This window comes from Glycine soja, chromosome 1, assembly GCF_004193775.1.
Source record: "Glycine soja cultivar W05 chromosome 1, ASM419377v2, whole genome shotgun sequence".
Taxonomy (NCBI): domain Eukaryota; kingdom Viridiplantae; phylum Streptophyta; class Magnoliopsida; order Fabales; family Fabaceae; genus Glycine; species Glycine soja.
In genome coordinates, this window is record NC_041002.1 from 52,565,919 (window position 1) to 52,593,755 (window position 27,837).

The following is a 27,837-nucleotide window of genomic DNA, read 5'->3' on the forward strand; positions in this document are numbered from 1 at the left end:
TATCCAATCATAACTAATAATATGTAATATATTTATTAATTTTTATGATAATTATTTAAAAGTAATATAAATAGTAAATTATAATTAAAAAATAATGTAAAAGTATTTTACACTTTATACTATTAGTCTATTTTCATTAAACTCTAATATTAATGGGTTAAGTTAAACCAAATGGATTTATATATACTCAAATTTATCAAACTTGTGAGTTGATATATACTCAAACTTATAATTTTTCATTTTTTTAAATTTAATTTAAATTTTAGTTTATTTATTTATGTTCAGGATCATACTAAGGAATAGAACTATTGTGTGATTTGAGTCGGCTTTAGCACGAACTTGTACAGAACTTTTGCTCTATATGGGATGATACCAGTAAAGACTTAAACAATCGCAAATCAGTAAATGTAGAAGTATATTGAGTATAATGTATCATTGCGTATCTGATAGTAATTAACAAACAAGCTTATTTTAATTAAACTAGCTTATAAACTATTAGTCTTGGACTAACTTGTCAAACACAGAGCTAGCGTCAGTGATGACAATAATGAACATGCGTTAATTAATCAAATGAACCGTGCTGAAGAGGTATCAATGGTAGGCAGGCAAGTGATAAGCAACAAATTAGCTGGCTGCACAGTGACTGCCACTTACATTTGTCACCCAGCCGGTCATTTTGTTAATCGATTAACATATATAGCATTTCATAAGACAAAGTCGTTGATACCAATTAAGCTCAAGTCACTGCTCCACCCAGTTTTAGTGGGGATAATGAATCTTCCGAAAGGATGGCTCCTCGGATTGGGGAACTCGTAGTTTACCTATATATCTCGCAGACCGCATGCTCTGTTAATTAATTGGTTAGGGTTCAAGAAATTGTCAAAGAATATTATATTGTTTTTAAAAAGTACTATTTAAATCACATTAAGAATTCAATTTTTTTATCAATAAATATTAGTTGTTAATTTATTAATTTTTTCTAGTGATAGAAATTCAAACTCATGATCTATCTCTCCCTCATTTTTTCTTTATAACTTCAAGTTGATTATTTGATTTAAATAAGATTAGGTTACTTATATTGTTTTTCCATGCAATAAATACAAAGTCCCTTTATTTGTGCTTAAAAGAGTGATTTTAATTAAGAAGTTTAACTTAATTGATTAAATAATATTTATGAATTGTTATAAATTAATTGCATGACACATACTTGAGTTTTACTTTTAAACAAAAATTAATATTTTAACAAAACTAATATTTACCAATAAAAAAAACATCATGGACATTATTATGTTTGCATTAGAATTCCATGTTGGCATTTAATATTGGCATGTCATTTATTAATTTGTCACATCATCAATTAATTAATGATAATAAGTGTTGTTGAACTAATTAACAGTTGGATAAATTGAGTGAAAGTAGAAAATTAAAATGGTAAAATGTGAGAGAGAAAAGTCAATGACAAAATTTGTGAAATGATGAAATGTTAAATGATAAAATATATAATTAAGCTTAAAAAAATGTTAGTCCAATGAACTGAAGCACCTATATGCCTTGCGGCAAAGCTTACTCAACGGGTCAAAACAAAATGAGTGAATTAAATAGTGAATTAAATATCCCAACCTAACTTAAGTAATAAAGTTTTTAAATAGACTTGTCCAAAAATGAACATCTTTAGATTTTGCTATTTACACCTCCTACTTTATTAAGTATAAAATTAAATAACAAAAATCCTATTTTTAGTGTATCTTTATTATTTTTTAAACTTTATTATTGCACTCTCCATCTTATTTTATTATTTTTTACCCTAATTTTATTCTCTATCTTCGTTATTCTTCAAATCCTAATTTTACACCACATTTATGGTATTCATAAAACCCTAATCATTTAATGAGTTAAAATAGAAAAATTAATAAAATAGTGTCTAACATTTTATTATCATAATATGGTTTATTTTATTGTTAATGAGTCAAAACTTTCTTATAAAAGAAACTATCATTTTTTTTAATTTTTTTTTTTTTGAAAATCAACTAAACCAAACGTATGTACTAAATTAGACATTGGAAATTACTATTGCATTTGTCGGGTACATAATCCAAAACATTCATATATAATAAGCTGCGTGTGTCTGAAATCTAGAACCATGCTTCACAATCATAATCTCAAACTAATTAATCCACATACCCAGCAGAGATATTACGCACTACTGCCTTTTTTGTCTTGTATTTCCCTCCCTAGCTTTTCCTTGAATAAGAAGCGCATATACATATATATATATAGCGAAATTCCAACCTTAATTATCCAATAACTAAATTAATCTTGTAGCATTTATATTTAAATTTAGTTGTGAGCGGCATGTCCAACTCCGGGGCTGTGACCCGGTGCGGTGGGTCTAAAATTATCATTGTCACGACCTGGAACCGCCGCGGAGGGTGGCGTTGGTGGAGACACGTCAGCAACAAGCGCCGCTACATTTGTGGTTGAAATGCCACTATGCATTTGGTATTGATGTTTGATGATTTCATGATCAGACTTTAGATACCTGCCCTCAATGGAGTGCAACCCTTGGCAGAAAATGATCAATGCAAGCAAAATCAAACACAAGAGGAACTTGTGTTGAGCCATATTTGGGAGGCTAATAATTAAGAAGCTGAAACAGTGTTGAACTAGTAGTAATTTTCTAATTAGCAAGCAAGTGGAAAGTTGCTTTGACACAATCGAACCCAATGGAGGCCTTTTATAGAACTCGAGCTAAGGAATTGTGCGTGGAGGGTCTGTAGTGTCATTTCCTAAGTAGTGGGCAGCCTTTGGGCTTTTTTTTAATTTTTTGAGTTAGACTCTGATGAAAAAAGAAAGAGGACATTTCTTTAATAAAGATTAGGGAAATGAGAGGCACCCTGTTTCTCTCTATAAAAAAATAAAAGGAGCTGAGATAGATTAGAGGTTGAATAGCAAATGGAAGGGTGCAGTTAACTCTACAGAGAAACACAGGATGTTAAATAGAAGAAAAAAATGTGGAAAAACATGATAGTTACTTAATAAAAATAAGGGTAAAAGTATTTAATAAAAAAAAATGAAAACATTGTAATAGTTATAAGTTCATGTTTTTTGAACTAGATAATCAAGTCCAATCCATACAAATGATTGACCCTGACCTAAAATGTAATGCCAACCTAAAAGTTCATGACAAAAATTGGGCTGAAGTCATTATATATATATATATATATATATATATATATATATATATATAGGTGATCCCAGTTGCAAAGCGAATTAAATGTACCATGAAACAAGGGACTGTATCTCGATCAAGAGTAAATTGAGAGCATAATAATACTCTTAAACAAGTCAAAATTGTCTAACAAAGGCTTTGGACCTGCACAATCCACCTTAATTAGCTCCTATCATAATATCTTTATTATAAGGTCATTGTCAGCCATATTATGTACGCATTGTTACTCTACTAAAAATTTTATAGACTCTACTATTGTAGTCCACTAGTCCCTTTACAATTACACAAACCATTTACACGTGTGTTTGGACTTGCATCCACTTCTACCAAAATCATGTCCAAATTAGTTTTGACGTAGAAGCTTCCGTCAGTAGCTTCTAATATTCATGTTCAATATATGCAAGTTTATCCCACTGGAATATAGATCCAAATATGCTATATATCACTAGCATCTACTGAGAACCACTGCATAAAATATATTGTAGAATTGAACTCGATCGGAATCAATATCAGACATCATACTTAGACTAAAATATAGTATTTTTAATTATTTATCATATCAATAACTAAACTATATTCTCTATTTTCTTCTTCACAAAACTCCACTTAATTTCAAACATATTTTTATTCCATTAGACAAGTGCGCCTGTGGTCTATATTCTATTCGAATACATATATTCATAGAACTCGCCGCTTTGCCTGTCATATGCATGCATCGTGCTAATGAAATGGTGGTTATACACTTTTGCACCGTCTAATTTATGGGTCAACAGAAATTTACATCACATGACTGGAAAAGGCAATTCTTCTTGGGTAGAAGAAGCCATTTTGTGACGATTGTTCAAGATTGAGATCATTAATGTATAGGGGACAAAAGCTGGAACATTGTACTTCAAGCAATTATAAATTTATAATTCAATGTGCTCAGGTATGGATTTACGCTGTCAGCTTTGTTACCTATAATAAAGTAGTAATAAAATGGCAAGTTGGTATGCTAGTGCCTGGTTCACTTCGGTATTGCCGTAGTATGGGAGAGTGTGTATCCTTGGAAAGCTCCAGTAAAAGAAAAATAAACAAAAGTTTTTTAAATTATAAAAAAATTAGTTAACACACCTTAACCTTAGCTGCTTCGCAGCTTTTGTGTGTCTCTCTTGTATAGGAGCTTTTCAGTATTGGAGAAGATATACTCTCAACGTGCTTGGAGAAGATATCTGTATCAAAAAATATCTGTATAAAACTTATTCCTTTTTTAATAGAGTTATTGTTTTATAAAAAGACAAAATGGAACGCAAATTAATGGCTTTATTATTCAATTTTACTCTTAGTCATGGGTTCAATATATAATAAAAGTGACTAAGTATATTCTTCCTGATTTAATTAATGAGTTTTTGTGACGGGGCAAATGACTTTTTATGACAAAAACTATAAAAGGGTATTTGGTTATGTCATAAGCAATGGTGTTGTGTCTTCCATTGTAACTTTGTGTTTTCAAATTTCTTTAGAGGTATCCTTTTATTCAAATATATGAAATTATCGTTGAAACTCGACTTTTTACTTTCATTATCGTTGCATTGGTAGGTGTTTCAGTTTTCTTATCATTTAAGCCCTTGTAATGACCCCCCCCCCCAATTATTGAAAAGGGTAAACTGACTTTAGAGGCACCTGAAAAGGCAATTGAACCTTACCTTATAATGCACTACTCATAATTTAAATACATTATTATATTACTACTTTCCAATTAAATACAGAATCCGGCCAATGAGATAACAAACTTTTAAAAAAAAATACTTCCTTTTAAATAATTTTTTATTTAAATTTAAAAGAGGTTAGTGTTAATTTTGTATGTAAATTCATAACTAACTATAAAATTTACATCAATGTGTAATTTTTGTATCAATATATTTTGTGTTTTGATTTAATTTTTTTTACCTGCATGAAGATTAATTTACCATTTCTCCCTTCCGAGGACAGTGGATCTCCGTTAGGATTTCACTAGAGTCAGCTTTCCAACTAGCTGGCAACTGAATATTAAGGTGAATATTTTCCAGTGTCATGGTTAAAAAGAATTTTGCTGTGGTTGGTTGCAACTTGCAAGTAGCCTTGGCTGTTGCTGTTAGTGCAACTTCTTTTTACTATCGGCACATGCAATACTAAAGTTGTGGAGGCTACTTCTTCGTGAGCACAAGAGACTGCTTTGGCCCATTAACCCAACCCAGCAAAAACTGTTTGAATTGGGTCTAAATGTCTAATCATGTTCATTCGAATTGGATCACAATTATGTCTTATATATACTTGTTTGAATCAGAAGGTTCCGAACCAACATTAGGGCATTTTCACATTTATGCCTTTATAAATGTCAAATCCTGTTCATTAGCAAGTGTCATTGGGTGTTTAATACAATGTGTCTTTAGATTTATTTATCTTAAAATAATTATTTATTAAACTTTGGCATTACCAAACATAGACATGGTTCCCGTCAATGTAGAACTTATCGGTCTCAAAGCTCGACACCGCCTGATCTATTGTTGTGTTTTGTCATTTCTTATTGCGAGTAAGTCTATATATAAGAAAATGTCATTAAATCAGTTAGGCATATTAGAGGTTGACTGAAATATTTTAGGTAATTAATTGGCAAGAATTTAGGCTTGATGTGACCAAATAATTCTTAGCTTATGGTTTGATTGATGTCTGAGATTAGGATTTAGCTTTGCTGTATTTAGGCTCGTGTTTTTGTCATTGTTGTTTTAATTTAAGCAATAAAGTTAACCAGTGATAGGAGAGTTTTTTTCTTCCTTTCTTTGTGTGATCAATTGTGTTGCAACAAATTTACTCGTTGTCTAAAAGCGCAACAGATCCATGTAACCGTGTCAATGAAAGAATGGTACCACGTCACCAAAGTCACTGATCAAGTAGCAAGCGTAGTCATTTTCAAATGCTGACATATGTTCGAATGTCATTACTCATTAGTGTCGCTGCCTAATGAACTTTAGACAATTAGATTTTCTGAACTTTTTCTAGTAAAAAATAGTATCACGTGACGTCAGTAAGTATATCGAACTATGACGATATTGTTAACACCAAAATTAATTAACTTTTATCAGCCAAGCATATAATGTTAAGAAATTATTCTACAAAAATGTTTCTCATCTAGCACAAACCCTGATTGCCATTGGTATTTGCTTGCTCACCCCATAGAGGAGCCACCAAGATCGATGCTGAACTGTCTTGGAGGCCCATCACAGTGTAAAAAACCAAATTATAAGTTAAAAAGTACTGGATGCCCGTGACTAAGAGAAGCTAAATGCCTAAAACAATTAATACTTTGCCAACTTGCCATTTCATATTTGCTCAAGTATTATCTATCTATTGGGTTAAAATTGAACAAACAAACAAATCATTGAACACCGGTTTGAACAAAACAATGCTCGTCTTTACTTAAATCAATTAGTGGCAAAGCCATATACATGTTCACTAAAGAAAGGTAAAAAAAAAAGAAGAAGAAAAAACAAAAAAAAATACTACAAAGAAACAAGAAGCATTCATTTATCAACGGTGTTAATTGATCACGAGGTGGTGACAAAAAAAGCCATCAGAACACTGAGGTAATGTTCCAGAACCAAAACCAAAACTTTTGAACCCTGAGGCTTTCCTGAGGGGGCAAAAGATCAGCAAAGTTGGCATGGTATTTACACCTTTCTCCAGCAGTTAGAATAGAAGAGATAACGACTAATAGTCAGCTTCAAGAAAACTCTCATAAATGGTTCCTTTCAGTGTCTTGTTAACGTCATCCCAGTTCTGAATGTGGTCTGACAATGGTCCTCTATGTATCTTAACGTGACGGCTCGTTAACTCCATCTGTGGCAATCCTAAAAACTCTTGCACGTCTTTTAGCTTCTGCGTGAAACACACAGTGAATCCCATAATATAATGAAAAGTGATAACTAGGAAGAAATAAAAGTGAATGCAAGAAGACAGGGTTGGACTAGGTTAAAATGTCAGCATTAACTTCACTAAAGGGGGTGCGTATTAGAGAGTAAAAGGCAGTTATAAGCGGTGATTGAGACTAGATAAAATGAATGTGTATAACAAATTATGGAGTTGTTAAAATCTCAGCAACTGACATTTTTTAATCAACACTTATAACTATATTCTCTGAAGTGTTACCCTTCACTTTAGGAGAGCTAAATCCATTAATAAAATTGAAGTTTCTTCCTTTGTTATCATATTTCGGGACAAGTATTCAGCTAAACTCAAATTCAGTACCTGTGAATCATATAGAAGTTATTACTGGCAGATTGTGATGGTATTACATTCAAAAGGATTTTTCTTTTTTTGCAACTTTTGGTAGAAGATTTAGGTATTTATGATGAGGTCCTTACAGTGTGATTTCTCATAAGATCCTCATAGTACACAATTATATGCCGAGTGCTGTTGAAGTATTCTAAAGCCTTAGCAGATCTCATCTCCATATCTTTCAAGTCATCCAGCAATGATGTAGAATTTATGATAGGCTTGTACTTCGAAAGAATCTCAGCCTAAAAGAAACCAAATAGGCAAATGTGAGCTTCATTCCATGACTATAACAGGAATCAAAGGAAAGATGGATGAAGAGACCTCTTCTGCAGAGTGTACATGAGCCTTGTGCGTTCCATTCAATAGCTTGGCATAACGATCATATGAATTGGCTAGCATTGATACCATCCTGCGTAGCAAGTTTCTCCGGAAAAGAAATATAATTGAAACACGTCTATGATTGAAATATTCTGCTATTTCCTTATGGTGCTCCACCAATCCCTGCATAATCCAGATGTCTTGGTTCTTTTATTACTTCAAGTCAAATCAAACACCAACAGAAACTAGATGGAAGTAACAGAGTGGCTATTAAAACTTGTCACTGCTATCAGATGTAATACTTGCGCTGTGAGTTTAACAGCTCAGATTACATTCATGTGAAACTGTGTAGCTCGTTTCTATTCAATGCTCACAACTGGCAGTCAGCAAATAGGGGTTATCTTTAACTTAAATTCTCCACCGCAGAAATACATGGAAGGGTTACTGGGAGTAAAATTAGAATGCAACCTAAACCAGTAATATATAAAATGCAACTATGCCTACTAAAAGAAATGGCATAAGCCATGTTTTTCTTCTTGAAATTTCTATAACAAAACCATTAAGGTCAAGAGAACTTCAACATACTAAGAGTTCAATTTGCAACCAATGCGTCAGTAAACCATGACATATTTTATGATTAGCAAGAGATATTAGAGTATAGATTTGAGGTCAATTGGGAATTACTTTTGAAGGATATTATGAAAAATCTAGACAATCCTTCAGGCCAGTACACGTTCAACCACAGAAACTAACACAATACAGCAGTATAAACCACAATCCCGTGACAGATAATTAGGAAAAGTTTGATAGCAGTCTCTTTAGCAACAAAAAAATCACAACTTTCCTAAGCCATTGGACAAGCATTAATATTAATGAATGTGTTGGTTTGTTGACAACAGTACACTACTCAGAAAACTAACAAAAAGCATGTGTACCTGATTAAGCATCCACTTCAAACCAGTTGCAGCAGAGCACTCATTCTTGGAAGCACTATTGAACCAGTCCAAATTGTAAACTTTATCTAAAGTCAGCAAAATTGAAGAAACATTTTGCCTTCTCTCTCTAACAGAAAATATCTCCCCATAGGAGCTTACATTAACGTGGCTATTCAAAAGGGTCTCAAACCACCCACTACCAGATCTCTGATTGGACAATATGGCAAAGAATAATACAGGATTATGAGCGCACTCGTTCCTGGCGAAGAACAAGACAATTAATGAGCACCTAATTAAAGTCAACTGATGAAGTTGACAGAAACTTCCCATTACCTGCTAAAGGATGAAGGTTTGGGATAATGTAGTAGGTGAGTATTCATTAGCTTCAATATACTCTGAGAATGGTTGTCAATGACTTTAAAGTCCATAAATGTAGTCCTAGCTTGGGTGCTTATCTGCTTTAGACATACAGAGAAGATAAAAACGCCACAAACCATCGAAAATATTATGACTGCCGTCCTTAACAACATTGGTGATCTCTTTGGAGGCTTCATAACAAGAATTTCCTGCAACCACATACGAGCAGAAATTTACTAGAATGTGAATGATGGGATAACTTAAAAGACTGTGAAGGGTGTTGAATAGTTAAATTTATGGAGCCTCCCCCTTCCCCAAATCCCAGAAGAACATAAATGGTAAAAGAAGCCCAGGATATTATCAAATTGGTGCTTAATCTGATACCAACTATGTGGATTTTTCTCCAAAACGAAAGATATTATTCTCGGCTTTAATAGGATATTAGTAATTTAAAGAAAATGACTAAAAACACAACAAAAGCGAAAAAAATTAAAGGCATAAAGCATCAGTCTCGGTGAGGCATGTACAAAAAAATTCCAGCGAGGCAAGTCCTTAACACAACATATGCGCACATTTGATAATACACATCAATCAGCATATACGATATAGAATAATGAGCACCCGAATTCAGATAATAACCCAGAAACGTGCAAAGGAGCTTAAAGTGTTCCTCATTTTTCCTTGGGGGTGCTAAAGTGTTCCTCTTTAAACCCATATATCAGTGTCAATATCTCTTTTACCGAATTCAAACAATTTTTCATCGAACCCGCGCGACTATTTCTTCTTCCCCTTATTCACTCAGAGTTAAAGCACCAGAATTTGAGGATAAAGTACCAACAAACACTCAAAATTAAATTTTAAAAAGAGATAGAGAAACCCCCAAATATGGTAGAAAGTTAAAACGTTTCAGCAAAACAGTACACATAGAAGCAGTTTAGCATAATTGGCAAATAAGGGAAGCAAGAGAAGAAGCACATTGTCTAACAGAGCAAAAAGTACAATACAGCTGGGTTTAACAGTAGAAAGGAGCAATAAGGAGCTAGAAAGGAAATACCTTGTAGAGGAAACACATGTCTTCTACCATTGTAGTTCTAGAGAGAGAAAGTGAAGAATGGAACAAGGTATGTGAGTTAGAAGTGAGAGAAAGGGGTCAGCTTTGGAGCTTGATTGCCTGAGAGCAAAACCCCAGATGGCATTCAAAGCCCTAAAGCCAACCCAATCCAGACGAACAACAACAACAACAACAAAAACAAAGGTTCCTTCAGCTCTTCACAGTTCCCTATGCTATTGTCCCTGTTTCTTCTTCCTCTCTCTTTCTCCCAGAATACTACACTTTTTTTTATTAATCTTCTTCTTTCTTTCTTTTCTTTTCTTTTCTTTTACTATTCCGATTATGATAACGACGACGATGATTATCACTATTAACAAGTTTAAAAATAAAACAAATTTGCCGTGTGTATCGGTGGTTTGGTAAGTGAGGCCCACATGCAAGAGCTGAGGCGTGTGATACTGTGATGGAGGGAGAAAAGAAAAAAAGCTACTTGGACCAGACCTTTTGACTTTTGCTTGGTGACAATGATTTCTGTGCGAAACTTAGTTTTTTTATTTATTTTGGTTTTAGTATTAATTTAGTATTGGATTCTAATTTTGATTAGGATTTTGATCGAAACACTATAGTCTATTAAAAAAGTAATGGTTTTTATTGAGTAAATTTTGACAAGGTCTTAAATGTGATGATTTTCATGTTATTCTTTATAGGGTGTTACGTGGATAAGTGTTATTCTTAATTTAAAAGTAAAAATATTATAAATATTGGCATGTTCTACTTTAATATGAATGTTTTTTTTTTTCACATAGAGTTTGTAAAATGTCTTGTATGAAATAAAATCATTCGTACCAGACACAACACTAGTGATCATAAATCAAGTTAGATGAAAAATCGTTATTATATTTTTTTTATACATGACGTGAATGTTTTATTGGATAATTTTTTTGCATTTTCTCTCACACGATGAAATCATATTTCCCTACAAAAGATAATTTTAGAGAAAAATTAAAACAGACGAGAGTAGTTTAAATAATAAATCTAATGGTGTTAGTAATTGTTGCCTTTGAGATTTTTTAGTCGTACCTAATTATGGTCCGATTTGTTGACCATGGTCCGATATGGGATTAGCCTCAAACAAATATACAAATTGGGTTTTTATCTGGCTTCCCACTAACCCAAGTCAAATTTGCTTGATAAAATGTAATTGGGCATGAAATAATTTGTATCGTTTTTATCATATTCTTCCACATTTTAACATCTTTTAATTAGTAAAGCTTAACCTCTCCTCGTCCCAAATATAGCTCTAAAAAAAAGTTCATTTCCCTCTTTTTTTTTATGATAGTTCATTTCCTTACAAATACACCTATAAAACAATAATATGAATCAAGAAAATTCATACTATGTTTAAATCATGTAGCAAAATAGGCTTGAGACTATAAAAGACGTACTTCAGATTTTAGAGTACTAGGGAATCAATTTTATTTTTTATTGGATTTCCTTAGTTTAGACCGTTTTGGCTGTTATTCAATTTAGACGTCAAGTTAATATTAGAAGAAGAAGAAGAAGAAAAATCAAAGATGCAATGTGATTTTGTTTTATGTTTAACGATGAATTGGGAATGTTTTGATTAACGGATACATGATGTGTTTGGGATAGATGAAAAAATTAAATTATTTCAATAATTGATTATAATAAATAAAAAAATGTTTGAATAAGTTTGCTAAAAAATGATTTTAAGATAATCAACTTCTACACGGCAGAAGAGTATGAAAACGGTTTAAAAAAAGAAAAAAAAAATTATTGACAAATAAACATAAGTTACAAATTTTTAGATTAAAAAAAACAGCTTATTTTTTAAGAAATTTTGTTTTTCTAAATTTAAACTGTTTCCAAACATCTAAATTATTTTGTAAACATCTTTTTTTATCATGAAAATAGGCAAAATGAGATATTATAATATTTCCTAAACATGTTTAGACTTACAAAGTTGGCATTAGATTTCAAGATAATTGTTGGATTGAAGACGTGTCGCATCAGGCTTTGGCTGTCTTATACTCTGATGTACAAGCTTTAGACTGACCATCTGAAGATGAATTTAAATATTTAATAGAAATAATTTATTAATTAATACCTTTCTAACTTTCCTTAAAAATACAAGAATAACTGTCAACAAAAAGAAAGTATCATGACCTTTTATAAATTAGTCGAGTGGCTAGATGACCAATACAAACAACAAATGTAAGGAGTTAAAGATACCATCTGTCAAATTCAAGAGAAGAAATATGAATACTTAAAGAAATAAATCACCAACAAAATTTATATTGGTGGTGTAGTTTTAAAAAAGAATTATATCATCCATAGTTCCATACAATAATTAACTTCTCTTTTATTCTCTATCTTTCTTTATAGTATTATTTTTTATATCTCATATTTTCTCTTTTTTTGTTTCATATAATACTAAATATGTAAAAATTTATCTAAAATCATGTTAATGTGATTTAAAAAATTCATCGTAACTTCTTTGATTTCATTTTCTGTGGCTCCCACCTATCATACCTATCTCGCCCAATTTGTGACATCAAAATTAATCATCATTTTTCTATGCCACAAAATAAGTAGCTCAACGTTATGACCCAAGAGGATGAAGCCCAAGTTAGTAGGTCCAAAAGAACCAGTTTTAAGCCTAATAAGTGTTCTGATTATGTTTATTACAAATAGAGAATTATAGTGATGATTTGTTAGTTTGATATGAGATTCTGTTAGAAATTGCTATGCTGTAATTCTGTTGGTGGTATTCGGTTGAACAATAGGCACATGGCTCATGAGACTACTATGTAGCTTTGTATTTGCTGCATGAATGAGTATGCTGAATTAAGTCCAATTCATTCCTTCTCTGTTATTTCTTTGGAGGTTTCTCTGTCCTCAAGCTCTGAAAATTTATCTTCACATCACTCAAAGATCCAAAGGCATAAAAATTAAGAAAAACACCATATTGAAATTTCATAAAGTTACAAACCAAACGTGACTCATAGCCAAAAGCTAGACAACATTGCGTAAAGCAAATGTTCCATTCCCCAGAGCAGCCGTTTCTTGTTCCCACAAGCTGCAAATTTAAAGAGAATGAAGGGAATATCAGTATACAACATATATAAATGTGATTGGCATAGCAGTAAGTTCAAATTTTCACAAACTTGAAATTAGAGTTATGGAACTTTTTTTTCTTCCTAAAAGTAAGTTAAAATAATTTTAAAACTGATTTAAAAAACACTTCATCCTCATTTTATTTAAGCGAGCTTTATTTTCAAATTTAACTTCAAACGGATCTTAGTTATATTACTTATTACTTGCTACCGAAGTTATGGTTAATTTCTCTTGCCGTGCAACATTACTTTTCTTGTACAATTCATTAAAAAAAAAAAAACTTTTCTTGTACATGATAAACGGATTTGAAACAGTTACTACGTTTTTGGTGTGGTTCTATTGTCGTCTATTTAACAATCCTCGTAATTAAATTGCTAAAAAACTTGGAATGGTTCCTTCAATCAGGACAATACATTAGAGGGGGATTTAACGTCTGTGGATATGTAGCTACTGAAGAGAATTTGCATAATCTTTATGAACCAGTTCCCAATAAAGGCACCAATGAGGAAGCACTCAAAAGGTTCGTTTTATTTTTGTTTATTTAATTTATTTTGTAGCAGTGACCAAGACAAAAAAAAAAGGCTCATATACTCCTTTGATGAAAATTGATTGATGCTCGCTGGCTCGCAGAATCACTCTCGGATGTAAGAAAGGGGAAAAGGTCTAAGTCACAAAGTAATGATGGCCATAATGAATGCATGACAACCCATGGTTGAAGGTCTTCATAGATTTGCTTAATAATTCCTTTACGGTTATAATGCAAGTGTAAAATTTTCTGCCATCTTAAATGTGCAGAAAATAAATAATTGTTGTCTTCAAACTTAAAAATAAAAGCAAAATTACCAATAAGTTCTGCATAGTTTTTTTTTTTTAAAGGAACATAAGGTTATGATATTTCATTCATAAGTAAAACACAAATACAAGTGGGAATGGTATCAAAGAACGACTGTGATTGCTGCACTTCAGCATAGTTAGATAGTAGATAATTAAGTTCTTTAAGTATGTTGTCAGGATTTAATATGGAAATTTTTTTTATTGAAAAAAGCAAAATTCATTTGAGTGAGATACATAGAATCTAATTATCATTTATGCACTGACATTTAATATGTCAATTGATACTTAACCAGATAGATAAAAGTGAAAAAACTATAAATATTATGATTTGACATAAAGAAGATAAAAAGAAAAAAAAATGTATGTTAAATATCTAAAAAATATTAATATTTATGTATCATCACTCGTTAGTCAATCAACTTATTCACTAAACCGTTGAGTTCAATAAAGTTTGAAATGCTACTCAGTAATTAAGTTGGATGTCATTAATAACTTGAGAGGAAGCATTAAAGAAAATAATCATACCAAATAATTCGTTGATTGTTAATTGATAAAGTACTTATTTCTTTATGTCAATCTGAATTCTAAGCATGCATTATGTTAGGATCGTGTTCTATAATTAAATTTCTCTAAAAATGTGATTTGTGATAATAATAAAATGTACAACAATTCTTCCATATCTGATTTCTTGAGAAGAAGGGGCTAACCACCAATTAAGAAACAGCTAGCTGTGAAGAACCGTAGTGGATAGCGTGTAATATATACATAATATACGCAGAGACCCGGTCTATCTGGAAACTTGGGATGCTTATCGGTTTTTTCTGCATGGATAAACTTTTAAATCCCACATCAATGATTTCATTCATCATTAATCTGACGTTGATTGTAATTTGTAGAGTCTTGTTCTTTCATTATTGTCATGAGTAATTTAATGCTATATGCCAGTACAAACTTTACTATAACTTTTCTTAGCACTTTACAGAAGGATTTTAAATTAAAAAAGTAATAAATACATCTAATACCTTGAAAATATTCAAAACTTTATCATATAAAGTAAGAGGATGTTATAATAATGTTTAGAGAAATTCTTTGATACTTTCGAAAATTTAAGAGCTTTAGTACTGTTATTGCAAGATACTCTCCTTCTAACTTGGTGTGTCTATACTTATTTCATTACTCCCAAAAAATAAGTGTGTCAAAAGTCTTATATTTATGTGGAGCAATGATATTTTTACACTTCAAAATTGAATGGGACGATGAATTGGAAAGTAAAGACAAAAGAGAAAAGGTAGAAAAAATAATAATAAGAAAATGGAAAGTAAAGAGAAAAGAGAAAAGTAGGAAAAATAATATAAATGTGATAAGTAATATAATAGAAAGAAAGAAAATAAAATAAGAGTGGAATAGAAGAAAAAAAATGAATGGATGATGATAAGCGTCTTCCTATTAATTAACGTGAATACCATAACATCTCTAAGAACTATTCTATTATCATTAGGCATGTCAGTCTTTTCTTATTCTTGTTTCACACATATAACTTGTATTACAAGAACAACCTCTGGCCCAATGACTAAATTTAAACTGAAAAAACAGAGTTGTAGAAAAGAAATTAAAAAATAAAATAAAACATAATTGCGAAGTTCCTTAATTGCCACGAACTATCTCATGGTTTGCGTGCAATATATATGTATGTAGTATGCATTGTCTTGCAAGGTGCCTCAAAACTCCCGGTGAGGATGCAAGGCTTGCAGATTATTTTGATGTAATTGCTGGGACAAGTACAGGGGGACAAACGTTGTTATTCCAACTTTTGACGTCAAGATACTTCAACCTACCATCTTTTCCTCGTATCAGGTAATTAGTTAGATCTTTTAATTACTTGTATATTGTTAACTTTTTTCTTGAAATTGTTGTGAATTTTGTAGATTTGAAACATGCATCTTGTGCAGATGGCAACGGAGCCAACGTTAGATGTACTGCCGTCAGATATTTGCATAGCCACTTCGGCCGCTCCAATATTTTTGCCGGCTCATTATTTTACAAAACAAGATGAACAAGGAAAAGTGATAAAAGAATTCAACCTTATTGATGGCAGTGTGGCTGCTAATAATCCGGTGAGATTCTCGACACAAAATATATAATAACTGTCAAGCATTTTTTCTAATGTGAAGATTTAATTAGCTTCTTCTTATATATATGTGCAGATTTTATGTGCAATTAGAGAAGTGACAAATAAGTAATAACCCTTTGGAGTATAATGGTTTTCTTGTTCTGTCAATAGGGACTGGATCAAACAAGAGCGAGCACAAATACAACGCTAAGATGGTGTCCAAATGGGGAATTCTAACTTGGTTATTCAACTCCCATTTTAGATTGTTTAGGCGAAGCAAGCTTTGATATGGTTGACTACCACAACTACCTCCGCATTCAAGTAAGTACCTTGTATTACTAACTATAGGTGAAGTTCTCTGATAATTTTGATTTTCTTTAAAATTCATGTCAGTATCTTAAAGTGGTTGCTTTGCTTCCATCAGAACAATACATTAAAGGGGGATTTAGCATCTGCGGATGTGGCTACTAAAGAGAATTTGGATAATCTGGTAAAAGTGGGCCAGCAGTTACTCGGTGAATCTAGATACGGGTCTGTATGAACCAGTTACAGATAAAGGCACCAATGAGGAAGCACTCAAAAGGCTCATTTTATTTATTGTCTATTTGATTATTTTTTTATTTTGTAGCAATAACCAAGACAAAATAAAAGCTTCAACATCTTTAATAAGAATTAATTGATGCTTGCAGGTTTGCAAAATCACTCTGGGAGGCAAGAAAAGGGAGAAAGTCCAATTCACAATGACAAGATGGGAAGTAAATGATCGCCAGAATGCATGACAATCCATGGTTGCCGATTTTCAAACTTAAAAATAAAGAATTTAATTAAAATGTATTGATAGTATAAAGATTATATATATTGTTACCTAATTCTAATTTGTCATATATGGTAATTAGTTTGTTATTTTTATAATATTAGTTAATAGTGTAACTTTTTTACATACATGACAGTTAAACTCTAAAGTAAAAGCAAAATTTATTATTTAATGTTAACCTAGTTGTACGACATGTGTAATTTGCCTTTACGGATTCTTTGGTTGTCTCTGATGGAAATTTCCAATGGAATATATCATTATAAATTATTGAGTAGAATAATAAATTTAATATAATACTTAAATCATAATTAGTTTACTAGATGGACCAGTATTTAGTTTTGATTTACGTTAACTTAGTATGCTTAAATCAATAATGAGTAAATTCTCCAATGAAAACAATATTATGATTTAGTTAGTATTGATAGTAAAAAATAATATAATATTAATCTTGTAAAAAAATATATAATATTTATCGTGTACATTTTATATTTTTAGCATAAATAGTTCCTACAATTAGTGCAGTGCTAATGGCCCCGCGTGAAATTCATGAACTGCACCTCAAGCAGAAAATTATTTTTTTCCGTCTCTCCAACATGCTCAAGCCACACCGTACTTATTTTCTCCCCCATAAGAATGAAAAAAAAAATTATCAATTGGAGCACGGAAGAGAGCATAAACTATGTTCCAGATACGAACTGGAAGTAATTAAATCAGTTGCATTTAAATAATGAAGTTTCTCGATGTGGTTTTATCCATAAATAACAAGTGTTGCATCTTTCAGCATTGAGTCATAATCTCAGCCCCGTCAGGTGTTATCAGAATGGTGTGTTCAAACTGTGCTGAAAGGCTTCCATCTTCCGTTACAACTGTCCAGTCGTCATTCCACATCACAGGATTGATGCTGCCAATAGTCAGCATAGGTTCTGTAAAATTTACCGCGTAGTTACTGTTAGTGATATAACAAAACCTACCAAAGAGATTTACACTGAATTTAAAAGGCAGTTATTGTATCAGAGTCATAACCATGTCGTATGCGTACAATGTATTACCCTCTATTAAACCATTTGTTCCCACAGTACTGAACACTATCATATTTGCAGGTAGAATGGAAATGAAATTTTACAGTTCAATTATATATAGCACCTACTACGAAATTGACCTGAAAGTCAACTGTGAGCATTATTTGAAAAATGTTCTCTATGACAATCTTCTCTTATAAATCTTGTGATGAAACATAGCTTAACGGTGTCGGTTCCTGTGACGTGCTTTATCTTGAAACAAACAAACATGTTAAAAAGAAGGGGAAGATAAACAACATGCATGTCACCTCCTCACTTAAATAATATTCGCCGCTGACAAAGTTTCAAAAGGTTTAAGCAGGGTACACATTTTACAAAGGGTACGCTTGAAGCTTGGTTCAGCTGACGTAGTGGAAGAGGAATGAATGGAAAAATTTGGGAAAAAGATAACTTCGTATGTGCTTGCAACAGAAAGTGAAAATGATCCAGGGAGTAAAGTAAATTATTCAGTCATTTCCATTTTCCATTACCTCTACGAAGACCTAGGGAATCAAAACCAAAAGCTTACTATTTTGAAGTTTTTGAAACTCCATGTCATACCCATAATTTTTTAAAGATGTTGTAATCCATATCATAATTCAAAAGGGATACTACAACCCATTCCATGCAACATAATCAAGGTATACAGTTTCTAATTCCTCAAACAACAAATCATGAGTTCATAGCATTCTATATTGTACAAACTAAAATTACCAATTGTAAAGGTTTGATTTAGCACCATTCGTCCACTTTCATTGTTTCCTGCAGATAATGATAGTGATTGTTACAAACACCAGATTGGATATGCTGACAGAAATATTAAACATTTTAAATATAAAAACAAGGGTGGCAATAAAAAACCTTCAAAACACTAATAATCCAATGACCAAACAAGTAGCTCAAAACTGAACAGATAAATTAAGTAATATTTGCAGACAGTAATGGAACTTAAGTGAAAGTTAACAGGGACCTTATGTTTTCCGTTTCGGATATTGTTTTACAGATGGGAGCAACATGAACATAAAATGTTTTATTAGTTAAATTGTTTAGACTAATCTTTTTTGTAGAAAAAGAATAACTTCAGACTTACTCAATTCATTAATCAACAAAGAATATTATTTGATAAATCCTAAATTTAAACTTCTAAAGAATTAATGATGATCGATTTTAAAATTAGCAGACACACTGACTTCAATATTCCTTAAGCCATAATAATATTCACTAATCTAAACACAGGTTTGTTGCTAGTATAGAATTGATGTAGATCTAATAATGACAGAAGAATAAAGTTAAAGATAATTACTATAGTGAAGAATAACAGGATCAGCATGAAAAACACTTCCAACTCCATGGCCAACAAACTGTCGGACAACACCATAACGATATTTATCTGCATGATCACTACAAAGAAAAGAGAAGACATTAATTATGAATCATTATATAATCAACAATAAAAATTTATTTGAATTACAGTCATCAACTACTAGATCATATTAATATGAATGAGGTAGTTGCTTAGTTTGCTCGACACCTTTTTTCTTTGAATTTCATCCTTATTATTTTAATATATTTCCTTTTTTACCCTTTTCAATCATTTTTATGATACCCACTCTAACTGGACTTCCTTACTATTCTTATTTTTCATCAAAAAAAATTATCTCTAAAAAAATAAAATTAATAAAAAAAATCTAAAACTAATTTACCTAAATTCATCATAGGAACTAAAAACCTTCAAGAGTGGGAAAAAGTGGTTCTTTGGGGACTACTGACAGGTTAAAATGTAAAAATTGAGTCTAAAGCAATGTAATTTTTTTACTACACCTCATATTATTGCCCAAGGGTTTCTGGCTTTCTGCAGTATAGGGAAAATGAGGAAACAGGAGAGAGAACAAATGAGGAGGGGGGACATCTTACTGAATTGTTTTGCCAATTTTCTTGAACTCCACTCCTGGTGCACATATTGATATTGCTTTATCTAGGCATTCTTTAGTTACCTGTATTAATATATAAACCCACTCCTATTAAGCACAAAATAAATGACGAGGACAATGTCTCAATTCTCAACAACAAAAAAATACATTTCACAAAACCAAAGCCACATAAGAGAGTTCTAGAACAGTACTTCAACTAGAAGCATAAAAAAAATAAGTAGTAAAAGTATAAATAATATTCATGACAAAAGGTTAGATAATGAATTTTCTGGGGATATATCACTTGTAAGAATAAATAAGTGGCGCATCTTCATGTGACTGGACAGTACAAAGCCATAAATAAATAACAGGGATATTCTTCCTTATGCATCCTGAATACAACAACAACAACTAAATCCTTATCCTACTAGGTGAGTTGATGGAATATATTCTACTGGATAATATGCATCTAGCATAATATGCAAAATTTAATACCGTGGGGTATTCTACTGTATAGCTTTACATCTTGGTAGCTGTAGTTACTGCTCTGCTATAGTAATATATACAATGCCATCAAATCCAGTAAAGTAGCTTTATTTCTTTGCTAATATTATAAAGTTCTAAGAAAACATTATTTCACAAGTTATCTATGCCTAAGGAAATCAGACCACTTCATTGTCAGACCTTTCTTTTTAGAATGAATACCAAAGCAGAAAACCATAAACAATAAACATTCCAGGCCAAGCAGTTCAAAATCCGAAACCGATCCAATTGCCTACCTAACCAACAACACCAGAGCTTAAGCAAGCAAGCTTCAGCCTTTGATGCTTGTCACAAGTCACATGCCATTAATAGTAAATAGCAAATATAGTACCGTTAGTGTAGCTTTTTCACTCATGGTGGGAAAGAATACATAGATTTTACTCAAAAATTATAGGATGACAGAAACAATTGAAGTACACTATATCAAGAAACAGACTAAAGTAATGAAATACAGAATTATAAAGAGAGTGCAGCAGTACGAAGACACAAAAGCAACAAATCACAGCCATTGGTGGCATGAAGACAAATTGGTACCTGAACTAGTTTTTTAGCTTCATCATCAACATCTCCACAATAGAAAGTTGCTGATGTGTCCCCATGATAGCCCTGCAATCATAAATTTAAATTTCATTAACCAAATTAAAGCTTAAAATTTAGAAATACTAATAGATGTAATTGGAAACCAAATACAAATGGGGAAACAACTGATCTTTAATGCAGCATACTCAACTGATCAAATAATGAGATGCTCTACACAAATTAAAATTCAGACAAAAATTGATGCAGTACCAAGTTAAAGAAGAAAAAAAAACTGAATTATGTGTGTGTATGTATGATAAATAATTCCTAGCCTCTATCCCCTCAAACAATATACAAGAGGACATTAACATCGTAAACAGGGATATTGATAATATTATCATGATGGCTTAATAAAAAAAATTGTAGCAGGGATATGCCAGGTATATAGCAAATGAAATTTCATGGCTATTCAATTCCCACCACCACACAAAATCAAAATCAGCCACCATCATCCCCCACCTCGGGAAAAAAAAACTTACATTTAGATAAACAGTAACATCAATGTTGATTATATCACCATCCTGCAAATAAAGAATGTGTCAACAAATTTTTTTTCACACAGGATGTTTAACTTCAAAAGAACTTGTATAGAAGAACCTCAAGGGCACGGGAATCTGGTATTCCATGGCAAATGCATTCATTTACAGATGTGCAGACACTCTTAGGAAAACTACCATAGCCGAGAGGAGATGGGTATGCACCATTATCAATTATCATTTGGTGAACTGCTTGGTCAATTTCATCTGTTGTTATGCCTGGCTGTCAACAGAAGTTAAAACTAACATAAAAAAACAACTTTTTCTTTTAAAATAAAAACATAAAATCAGTATAATTATACAAAATTATTAACACTTCATAAATTTATATGATACTAATATTTCAAAAATTTATGGTTGTGATATCCTGTACTAGAAAACAATAACAACCTGCAATGTTTCCTTGCTTAGGTAATTTGGACTTACAACCATCATAATATGAGCAAAAGGCAAATCTAGGGGGTGGGAAGGACAATATCATCCTCAATGTAATGATAAATTGTATTTTTACATCATAAATTCATAGTAAGCAGCCAAGATTTTATGTAGGATACATACAATCAGATGAAAGGAACTCACCTTAACTAAGGTGCCAGCATATTGAAGAACCTGCGCTGCAAGCCTTCCAGAAGCTCTCATGCATTCTATCCCTTTCTTGTCATGCACTTCAGCTCCACTGGCAATCCCTGGAGGAATCATAGAATTCACATACGGAGGCCTCGGTATATTCTTCGGCACCTGTCGCCGCGGAGAAACTTTCCCAGGTCTCAGACGTTTACGCTTGCTGTTAGGCAATTCATCCAAATTTCTGCAAAGCCAGTCATCACGCAAAGCTTTTTAACCAAAATGCACGCATTGTGAGATGCACCAAAAGTCAAAACCCTCTTATTCAAGAGTTCAATCTCAATTGACTAGCATAAGCTTCTGAATGGTATTTTTTTTTAAAAAAATTCTACAGTAAACAACAACAGCAATTGGAAAACAAAATAGCAGTGCCGTAAAGCTTTGAAATAACCACCACGATATCAGGGAATAAAATCCTTAGACAATATAAATTGCATATTACAGCGTAAACATCATTTTTTTTTGTAGAAGACGTGCACGCGCAGATACCTTCTATTAAAAAAGAGATTGGTCAAGCCAGAAAGTGTTCTAGATAACTGCATCGAAACATGCTTGGTTCCTGTCACAAAAATACAAAAAATGAAAAGCGTGAGCTGGAGAATGAAAAAAAAAATTGGAAGAAGAAGAAGGTTGGGGAAAAGGAAGAACCAGGGTTGTAACGGAATAGTTGAGGAAGAGGTTGGTGCCTTGAAGTTGAACAGCGTAAGAGACGATCTCTGATGAAAGAGGACTTCAACCTCATTTGCAGTTGCGGTGAGGCGCCGCTCGCCATTTTCGTTCTTTCTTTCTGCTCCTGCTACTCTTACTCTACTGTTATCCGTTCGCGTTTCGTTTTCGTCCCTTGAATTTTTTTTTTCATAATTTTGTTCCTTAAAAAAAATCTGGGCCAGACCCTTTTTTTCGTCTCCACCTCAGTTTAGGCCCAAACCGTTCCCAACCCTGTCTTAACCCAGACATTTGTTTCCAGCACTCCTCCTATTACATCCTGCACTTCTCATTGCAGGAGGCATTAGCCCAAAACCCAACTCCTTAAAGACTGGCCCATTTATGCAAACTGTAGAAGGAAAGCCTGTCGGGCTTATAGACTTCTTTTGATTTTAAAAAGGAAAATTTTCTACATAGCAAATAGTACTTCTGAATTTTTATTTTATTTTAAGGTAAATACTTCTGACAGTTAAAGAAAACAAAGATATCCACATTTTGAAGCAATAAAGAAGTTTTTTCATGCAAAAGGCTTGCACGTGCACGCCGATAAACAAAAAAAAAAAAAAACAACTCATCCCATTTTGAAGCAACAAATTTTTTTGTATAGAATATTTCACAGAATGCGTGGAAGTATCTCAACATTGTTTTCGTTTAGTTGTTTGCCGGCTATGTATTATTATATTATTAATGATAATCACCCTATAAGGGTCTCAGCCTCTCGGGTTCTACCTCGTAGAATCTTTGGATTACACTTCTCCTGCTTTATCAGTTTGAGGGTGCAAAAAATTTATTTCACAAATAAGTTTAACAAATTTATGATCAAATTATCTTTGAACAATATACTGTTTTATCTCATTCCAATTTTCCAAAATGCCATTACTAACTAGTAACTTGTAAATATAGTAAAATCACAGTTTTTCACACGCTGAGAAAAAACAAATTGAAATTTATAATATAAAAATTAATATATGAATTTAAAAAGAATACTATTATTTTCACCTTCATTACATTTTCTTTTCTTCACACGACTGCACATTTGTCTTCTATCCATATAATTGTTAAGGAAAGTGTCATGGGAATTAAAAAAAAAAAACAGTGAGAATAATAACAGTATTTATTGAAAAATATCTGGACAGAAAGGGAGAAATAATTGGAAAAAGTACCTAGCTCAAAAGCAGAAACGGATTAAAGTGCAGTTTTAACGGAGAGTGTGTGCGGAAGTCTGGAAGATCGCAAAGACGCCAAAAATGGCAAACATGGTTTGGCACGAAGACAAATTCACATAGAAAACGAAAGAGAGTATAATTCTGAGCATCAACTTCCACTCGTCAAATCAGCATTATTGCGCCGAGTGGCAATGGCAACGCTAAGCGACAAGGTTCCGAAGGTTAAATACTTGCTCCTTGGAACTGTGACTGTGACTTTGGTGTCTTGGTGACTCTCAAGGTCCCCCACCCATACAACGACGACAAGTCGTTTTCCCATTCCCTTCCTTTCCTCTTATGCCCACAAATTTTGGAATCCGATGCCCACTTTCATACTTTGCCTCACTTGCCCTTGCCCTATCCTGTGGGCCCCATCCACCCTTTCATTTCTATTTGCTTCCATCCTGTAACCTTTCTAATTTTGTTATCTGACCTTTTTATAAAATAAAAGGGTTGAATATTTTTTTTAATAAATATTTAATTTTTATTTTTCAGTCTCTAATAAAATAATAATTTTATTTTTAATTTTTTAGATAAAATATCAAAGATAAAAATAAAAAATTATATATTATATTAAGGATTCAATGAAAAAATAAAAAACTGATTGAAAGTAAAAAGAGTTGAGTATTATTTATAAGAAATTTAAATAAAAAATAAATAAAATAATATATCTCATTAATTTATTCAGAAAATGATGAAAAATAGTAGATGATGTCATTTTTTAGTTTTCTTTCCTAATGCAGCAGTGGAAGTGTCCCTACCACCTTGTAATGGCATAAGTTGCAGTTGCAGTCCTTATGGTAACAGTAACGTTGACACATCATCTGGTGACATTCACAAATCACAATCACCGATACTGTGATAAACAGTACTATCTAAAGAAAATATCATCCTAACGATTTAACAAATAATAATTGATTAAATTACATACTTATTCAATTATACTATAGATTCTTAGCTTTTAAGATGTACATCATAAATGAATAATAGTTTTTTTAATTTTCATGGAGAATATATATACTTACCTCTTTCATTTTTCTAAATATAAGGAAAGTATCTTATATATATTCATTGCTAAAGATAAATAAGAATCGGTTGAATCATTTGTTGATTTTCTGATGTTTTGGGAGTTCCTACTCCCGTTTGATTTCCTTGTAATTTTTGTTTTCTTGGGCTTAGGCCCCCCTTGTTAACCAAAAAAATATATAGTGAAAAAATAACATAATCATCAAGTGTTTTTATTTTCATAAAACTAAATATACGTAAAAATCACTTTTTACAAATTTTTATACGTAAACTCTTTTTCTTATATTAAACGTATTTTTTTTATAAAAATAAAGGAATATATGTTTATATAATACAGTAATGGTATAAATACCATCTAATAATAAAATATCATATAATTCAAAATTATTTTCTTCTCCAATAATTGCTATTTCATGTCTATTGCATATTTTAATTAATTGATAGTGTAACTTTTTATATTTGTATATGTGTGTTTGAAATAACAATGAGAGAAATTTTACTAATTATGAAAATAAGAATAATATGTTTAGTAAGATATATTTAAATACTTATGAATTTTTTAAGTAATCATGTAATTTTAATAAAGATATTGTTGGAGGGCACCCAATACATAAAAGAGGAAGGGGTGCAATCCTTTATGGGGCTCACGATTAGACATAGTTGGTGGGAGAGAGGACGAAGTTCTTGAGCATAAAGATCCATTTATACTCTCCCATCATTATTCTTCGAGGTAAATAAATATATATGAGTCTTGTAAGTAATCATGCAATTGTTAACTTTTCAGTTTAAACTTTTTTTCTGAAATTTTTACTTTATTTTATATGTATTCACAATTTAAATATTTAAATCATCAATCAATAAAAAATTAAGACAGTTCTAACTTCTAAAATAATTAGGATAATAATTAATAAATTTATTATACATAATAAATTGTGAGGCATAATACAATGCCTCTAAATTAAAATCTTACCTTTTAATCTTAATTATTTATATACTATATGATTATGACTTTATTTTATATTTATATTTCTTACATGTTTAAAATTAAAAAAGATATTATCTCTTTGTATCTATAGATTTAATTATCTCTCTACATATAATAAGAATTCCTTTAGACGTCAGAAGTAAGAATTATAAATATGTATCATTACATTCAATCAAATGATTAAGATTAAAAAAAAACTATTTTTTTAAGTCATCATGTGATAACTGATTTTTAATTCTTTTTTTCTGTACCGCAACTAACTTTTAATCTTAATTATCTATATATAACCGTATGACACAAATTTATAGTCCTCGTTTCTTTCCACGAGAAGAATTCTTATCCTATATGTGCCACACAAATACGCACGTATAGATCTTGCAATTTTTTTACTTATTTGGATAACCTTCAGGGAGAAAAAAGCTACAGTAAAAAGTTTCTCCCATGATTTAAAATTAATTTATGTATTTTTTATTTTTAGAGAAGTTAAATAAAAGAGTTTTGATGAAAATTAAATGTATAACTTCATTTTAGTTTAGAAATAAAAAAGCTCAATTCATTCTTTATTAATTAATATTTAGAAGAAAAAAAGTTTATCCATTAAAATGTCATGCTGGGACCAAATCACATGAAAGAGTCAGCAATAATGGCTGCTGCAGGTGTTGGATTGCGGGTGTTTACTACGACGCCCTTGCAACCTGCAATGAATGAGCTTTTGCTGCGAGTGCACAAAAATCCACGCACCCATTCTTCCACTATTCCTTGGTCATTATGCAGGATATTGGTGTAATGCAATTAGGACTATATATGCATGGATTGGATGGATAGAAATATAATTCAATTTAATCAAATTTAAAATAGATTGATTTGGATGAAATTTTTATAAAAAAATCAATCTAAATTAATTTATTTATACATAATTTGGATTGAATTTAGTTAATAAATTAAAGCATTTAAAATTGTTGGTTATTCTTTTAAAATTTTAATATTTTTATAAAAAAAATTATTAAATGAATACTAAATATTTTTTTTTATTATTACATGTAATCAAATAATAGAAAAAATATATTAGTGAAAGAATCATACTATTATCAATAATATAATATAAACTAACATTCTATATTAAACATGATTTAAAAGTTAAAATATAATAAAAATTTCAAGCACTAGAAAGTCTAAAAAGTCAACCGTTAAAATTATTAAAGTATGGTTTGAAAATTTTAATGTTTTAAAATTATTAAATGAATTGTGTAGTTGAAACTTTAACTATATCTAAAATAGATTGAAACAAATTTTAAAAAAAATGTTCTACAACCAGTTATGAATTAAAATCCTAGTTTTATGAATGATTGAATGAAATGAAATCTTGAGAACTAAGAAAATGAGAGATAATTTCACTCTTAGTTTTTAAGTATGATAATAATAATAATTATTTTTTTAAATTAAAAATCTATATTATATATAAAAACAAATAATAATAATAATAATAATAATAATAAGTTAATATAAATTAACAAGTTAATGGATCAACAAAATCCAAATATTAAAATTTGTGATCTAAGCAAAAATTTAATGGATTTGAATGAAATG

The 27,837-nt window shown here is 31.3% G+C and overlaps 3 protein-coding genes and 1 pseudogene across 6 annotated transcripts; 1 reads left to right on the forward strand and 3 right to left on the reverse strand.

The window, feature by feature from the left end:
- Positions 1 to 2,337: 2,337 nt before the first annotated feature.
- Positions 2,338 to 2,622, reverse strand: LOC114395678 (precursor of CEP5-like). Its single transcript, XM_028357544.1, has one exon. It carries the CDS (start codon positions 2,620 to 2,622, stop codon positions 2,338 to 2,340), a length of 285 nt encoding a protein of 94 aa, XP_028213345.1.
- A 3,950-nt stretch (positions 2,623 to 6,572) lies between these two features.
- On the reverse strand, positions 6,573 to 10,541 carry LOC114421594. 3 transcript variants are annotated; one of them, XM_028387618.1, is made up of 6 exons: positions 10,187 to 10,538; positions 9,109 to 9,341; positions 8,776 to 9,034; positions 7,844 to 8,023; positions 7,609 to 7,764; positions 6,573 to 7,120 (listed from the first exon to the last, which is right to left on the reverse strand). In XM_028387618.1, exons 1-6 carry the CDS (start codon positions 10,214 to 10,216, stop codon positions 6,956 to 6,958), a joined length of 1,023 nt encoding a protein of 340 aa, XP_028243419.1. In that variant the 5' UTR covers positions 10,217 to 10,538; the 3' UTR covers positions 6,573 to 6,955. The 3 variants fall into 3 exon arrangements, with proteins under 3 accessions (XP_028243419.1, XP_028243410.1, XP_028243427.1); XM_028387609.1 differs by having other exon boundaries at positions 6,573 to 7,123; positions 10,187 to 10,534; XM_028387626.1 differs by lacking the exon at positions 6,573 to 7,120 and adding an exon at positions 7,311 to 7,492 and having other exon boundaries at positions 10,187 to 10,541.
- A 5,378-nt stretch (positions 10,542 to 15,919) lies between these two features.
- Positions 15,920 to 17,172, forward strand: LOC114395769 (annotated as a pseudogene).
- Positions 17,173 to 17,542: 370 nt separating this feature from the next.
- Positions 17,543 to 23,251, reverse strand: LOC114421613 (methionine aminopeptidase 1D, chloroplastic/mitochondrial). Of its 2 annotated transcripts, XR_003668556.1 has the most exons (11): positions 22,978 to 23,251; positions 22,819 to 22,888; positions 22,285 to 22,513; positions 21,767 to 21,928; positions 21,649 to 21,690; positions 21,125 to 21,196; positions 20,052 to 20,131; positions 19,441 to 19,538; positions 18,852 to 18,899; positions 18,239 to 18,350; positions 17,543 to 18,002 (listed from the first exon to the last, which is right to left on the reverse strand). XR_003668556.1 is itself a non-coding variant. In XM_028387638.1 (10 exons), the coding sequence occupies exons 1-10, from the start codon at positions 23,099 to 23,101 to the stop codon at positions 17,857 to 17,859; spliced, it is 1,071 nt and encodes a 356-aa protein (XP_028243439.1). In that variant the 5' UTR covers positions 23,102 to 23,237; the 3' UTR covers positions 17,543 to 17,856. The 2 variants fall into 2 exon arrangements, 1 of the variants encoding a protein (XP_028243439.1); XM_028387638.1 differs by lacking the exon at positions 18,239 to 18,350 and having other exon boundaries at positions 22,978 to 23,237.
- Between the last annotated feature and the right edge of the window lie 4,586 nt (positions 23,252 to 27,837).

Excerpts from the sequence above, each read along its gene's own strand:
- LOC114421613 (XM_028387638.1), bottom strand. The coding sequence starts at position 23,101 with ATGGCGAGCGGCGCCTCACCGCAACTGCAAATGAGGTTGAAGTCCTCT. Across the intron at positions 21,691-21,766 it reads CAGATTCCCGTGCCCTTGAG|GATGGTGATATAATCAACAT; the intron begins GTTCTTCTATAC and ends CTTTATTTGCAG. Across the intron at positions 18,900-19,440 it reads TCCTGTTATTCTTCACTATA|GAAACAATGAAAGTGGACGA; the intron begins GTAATTATCTTT and ends CATTATCTGCAG.
- LOC114421594 (XM_028387609.1), bottom strand. The coding sequence starts at position 10,216 with ATGGTAGAAGACATGTGTTTCCTCTACAAG. Across the intron at positions 9,035-9,108 it reads AAACCTTCATCCTTTAGCAG|GAACGAGTGCGCTCATAATC; the intron begins GTAATGGGAAGT and ends GTTCTTCGCCAG. Across the intron at positions 8,024-8,775 it reads TGAAGTGGATGCTTAATCAG|GGATTGGTGGAGCACCATAA; the intron begins GTACACATGCTT and ends TGGATTATGCAG.
- LOC114395678 (XM_028357544.1), bottom strand. The coding sequence starts at position 2,622 with ATGGCTCAACACAAGTTCCTCTTGTGTTTGATTTTGCTTGCATTGATC.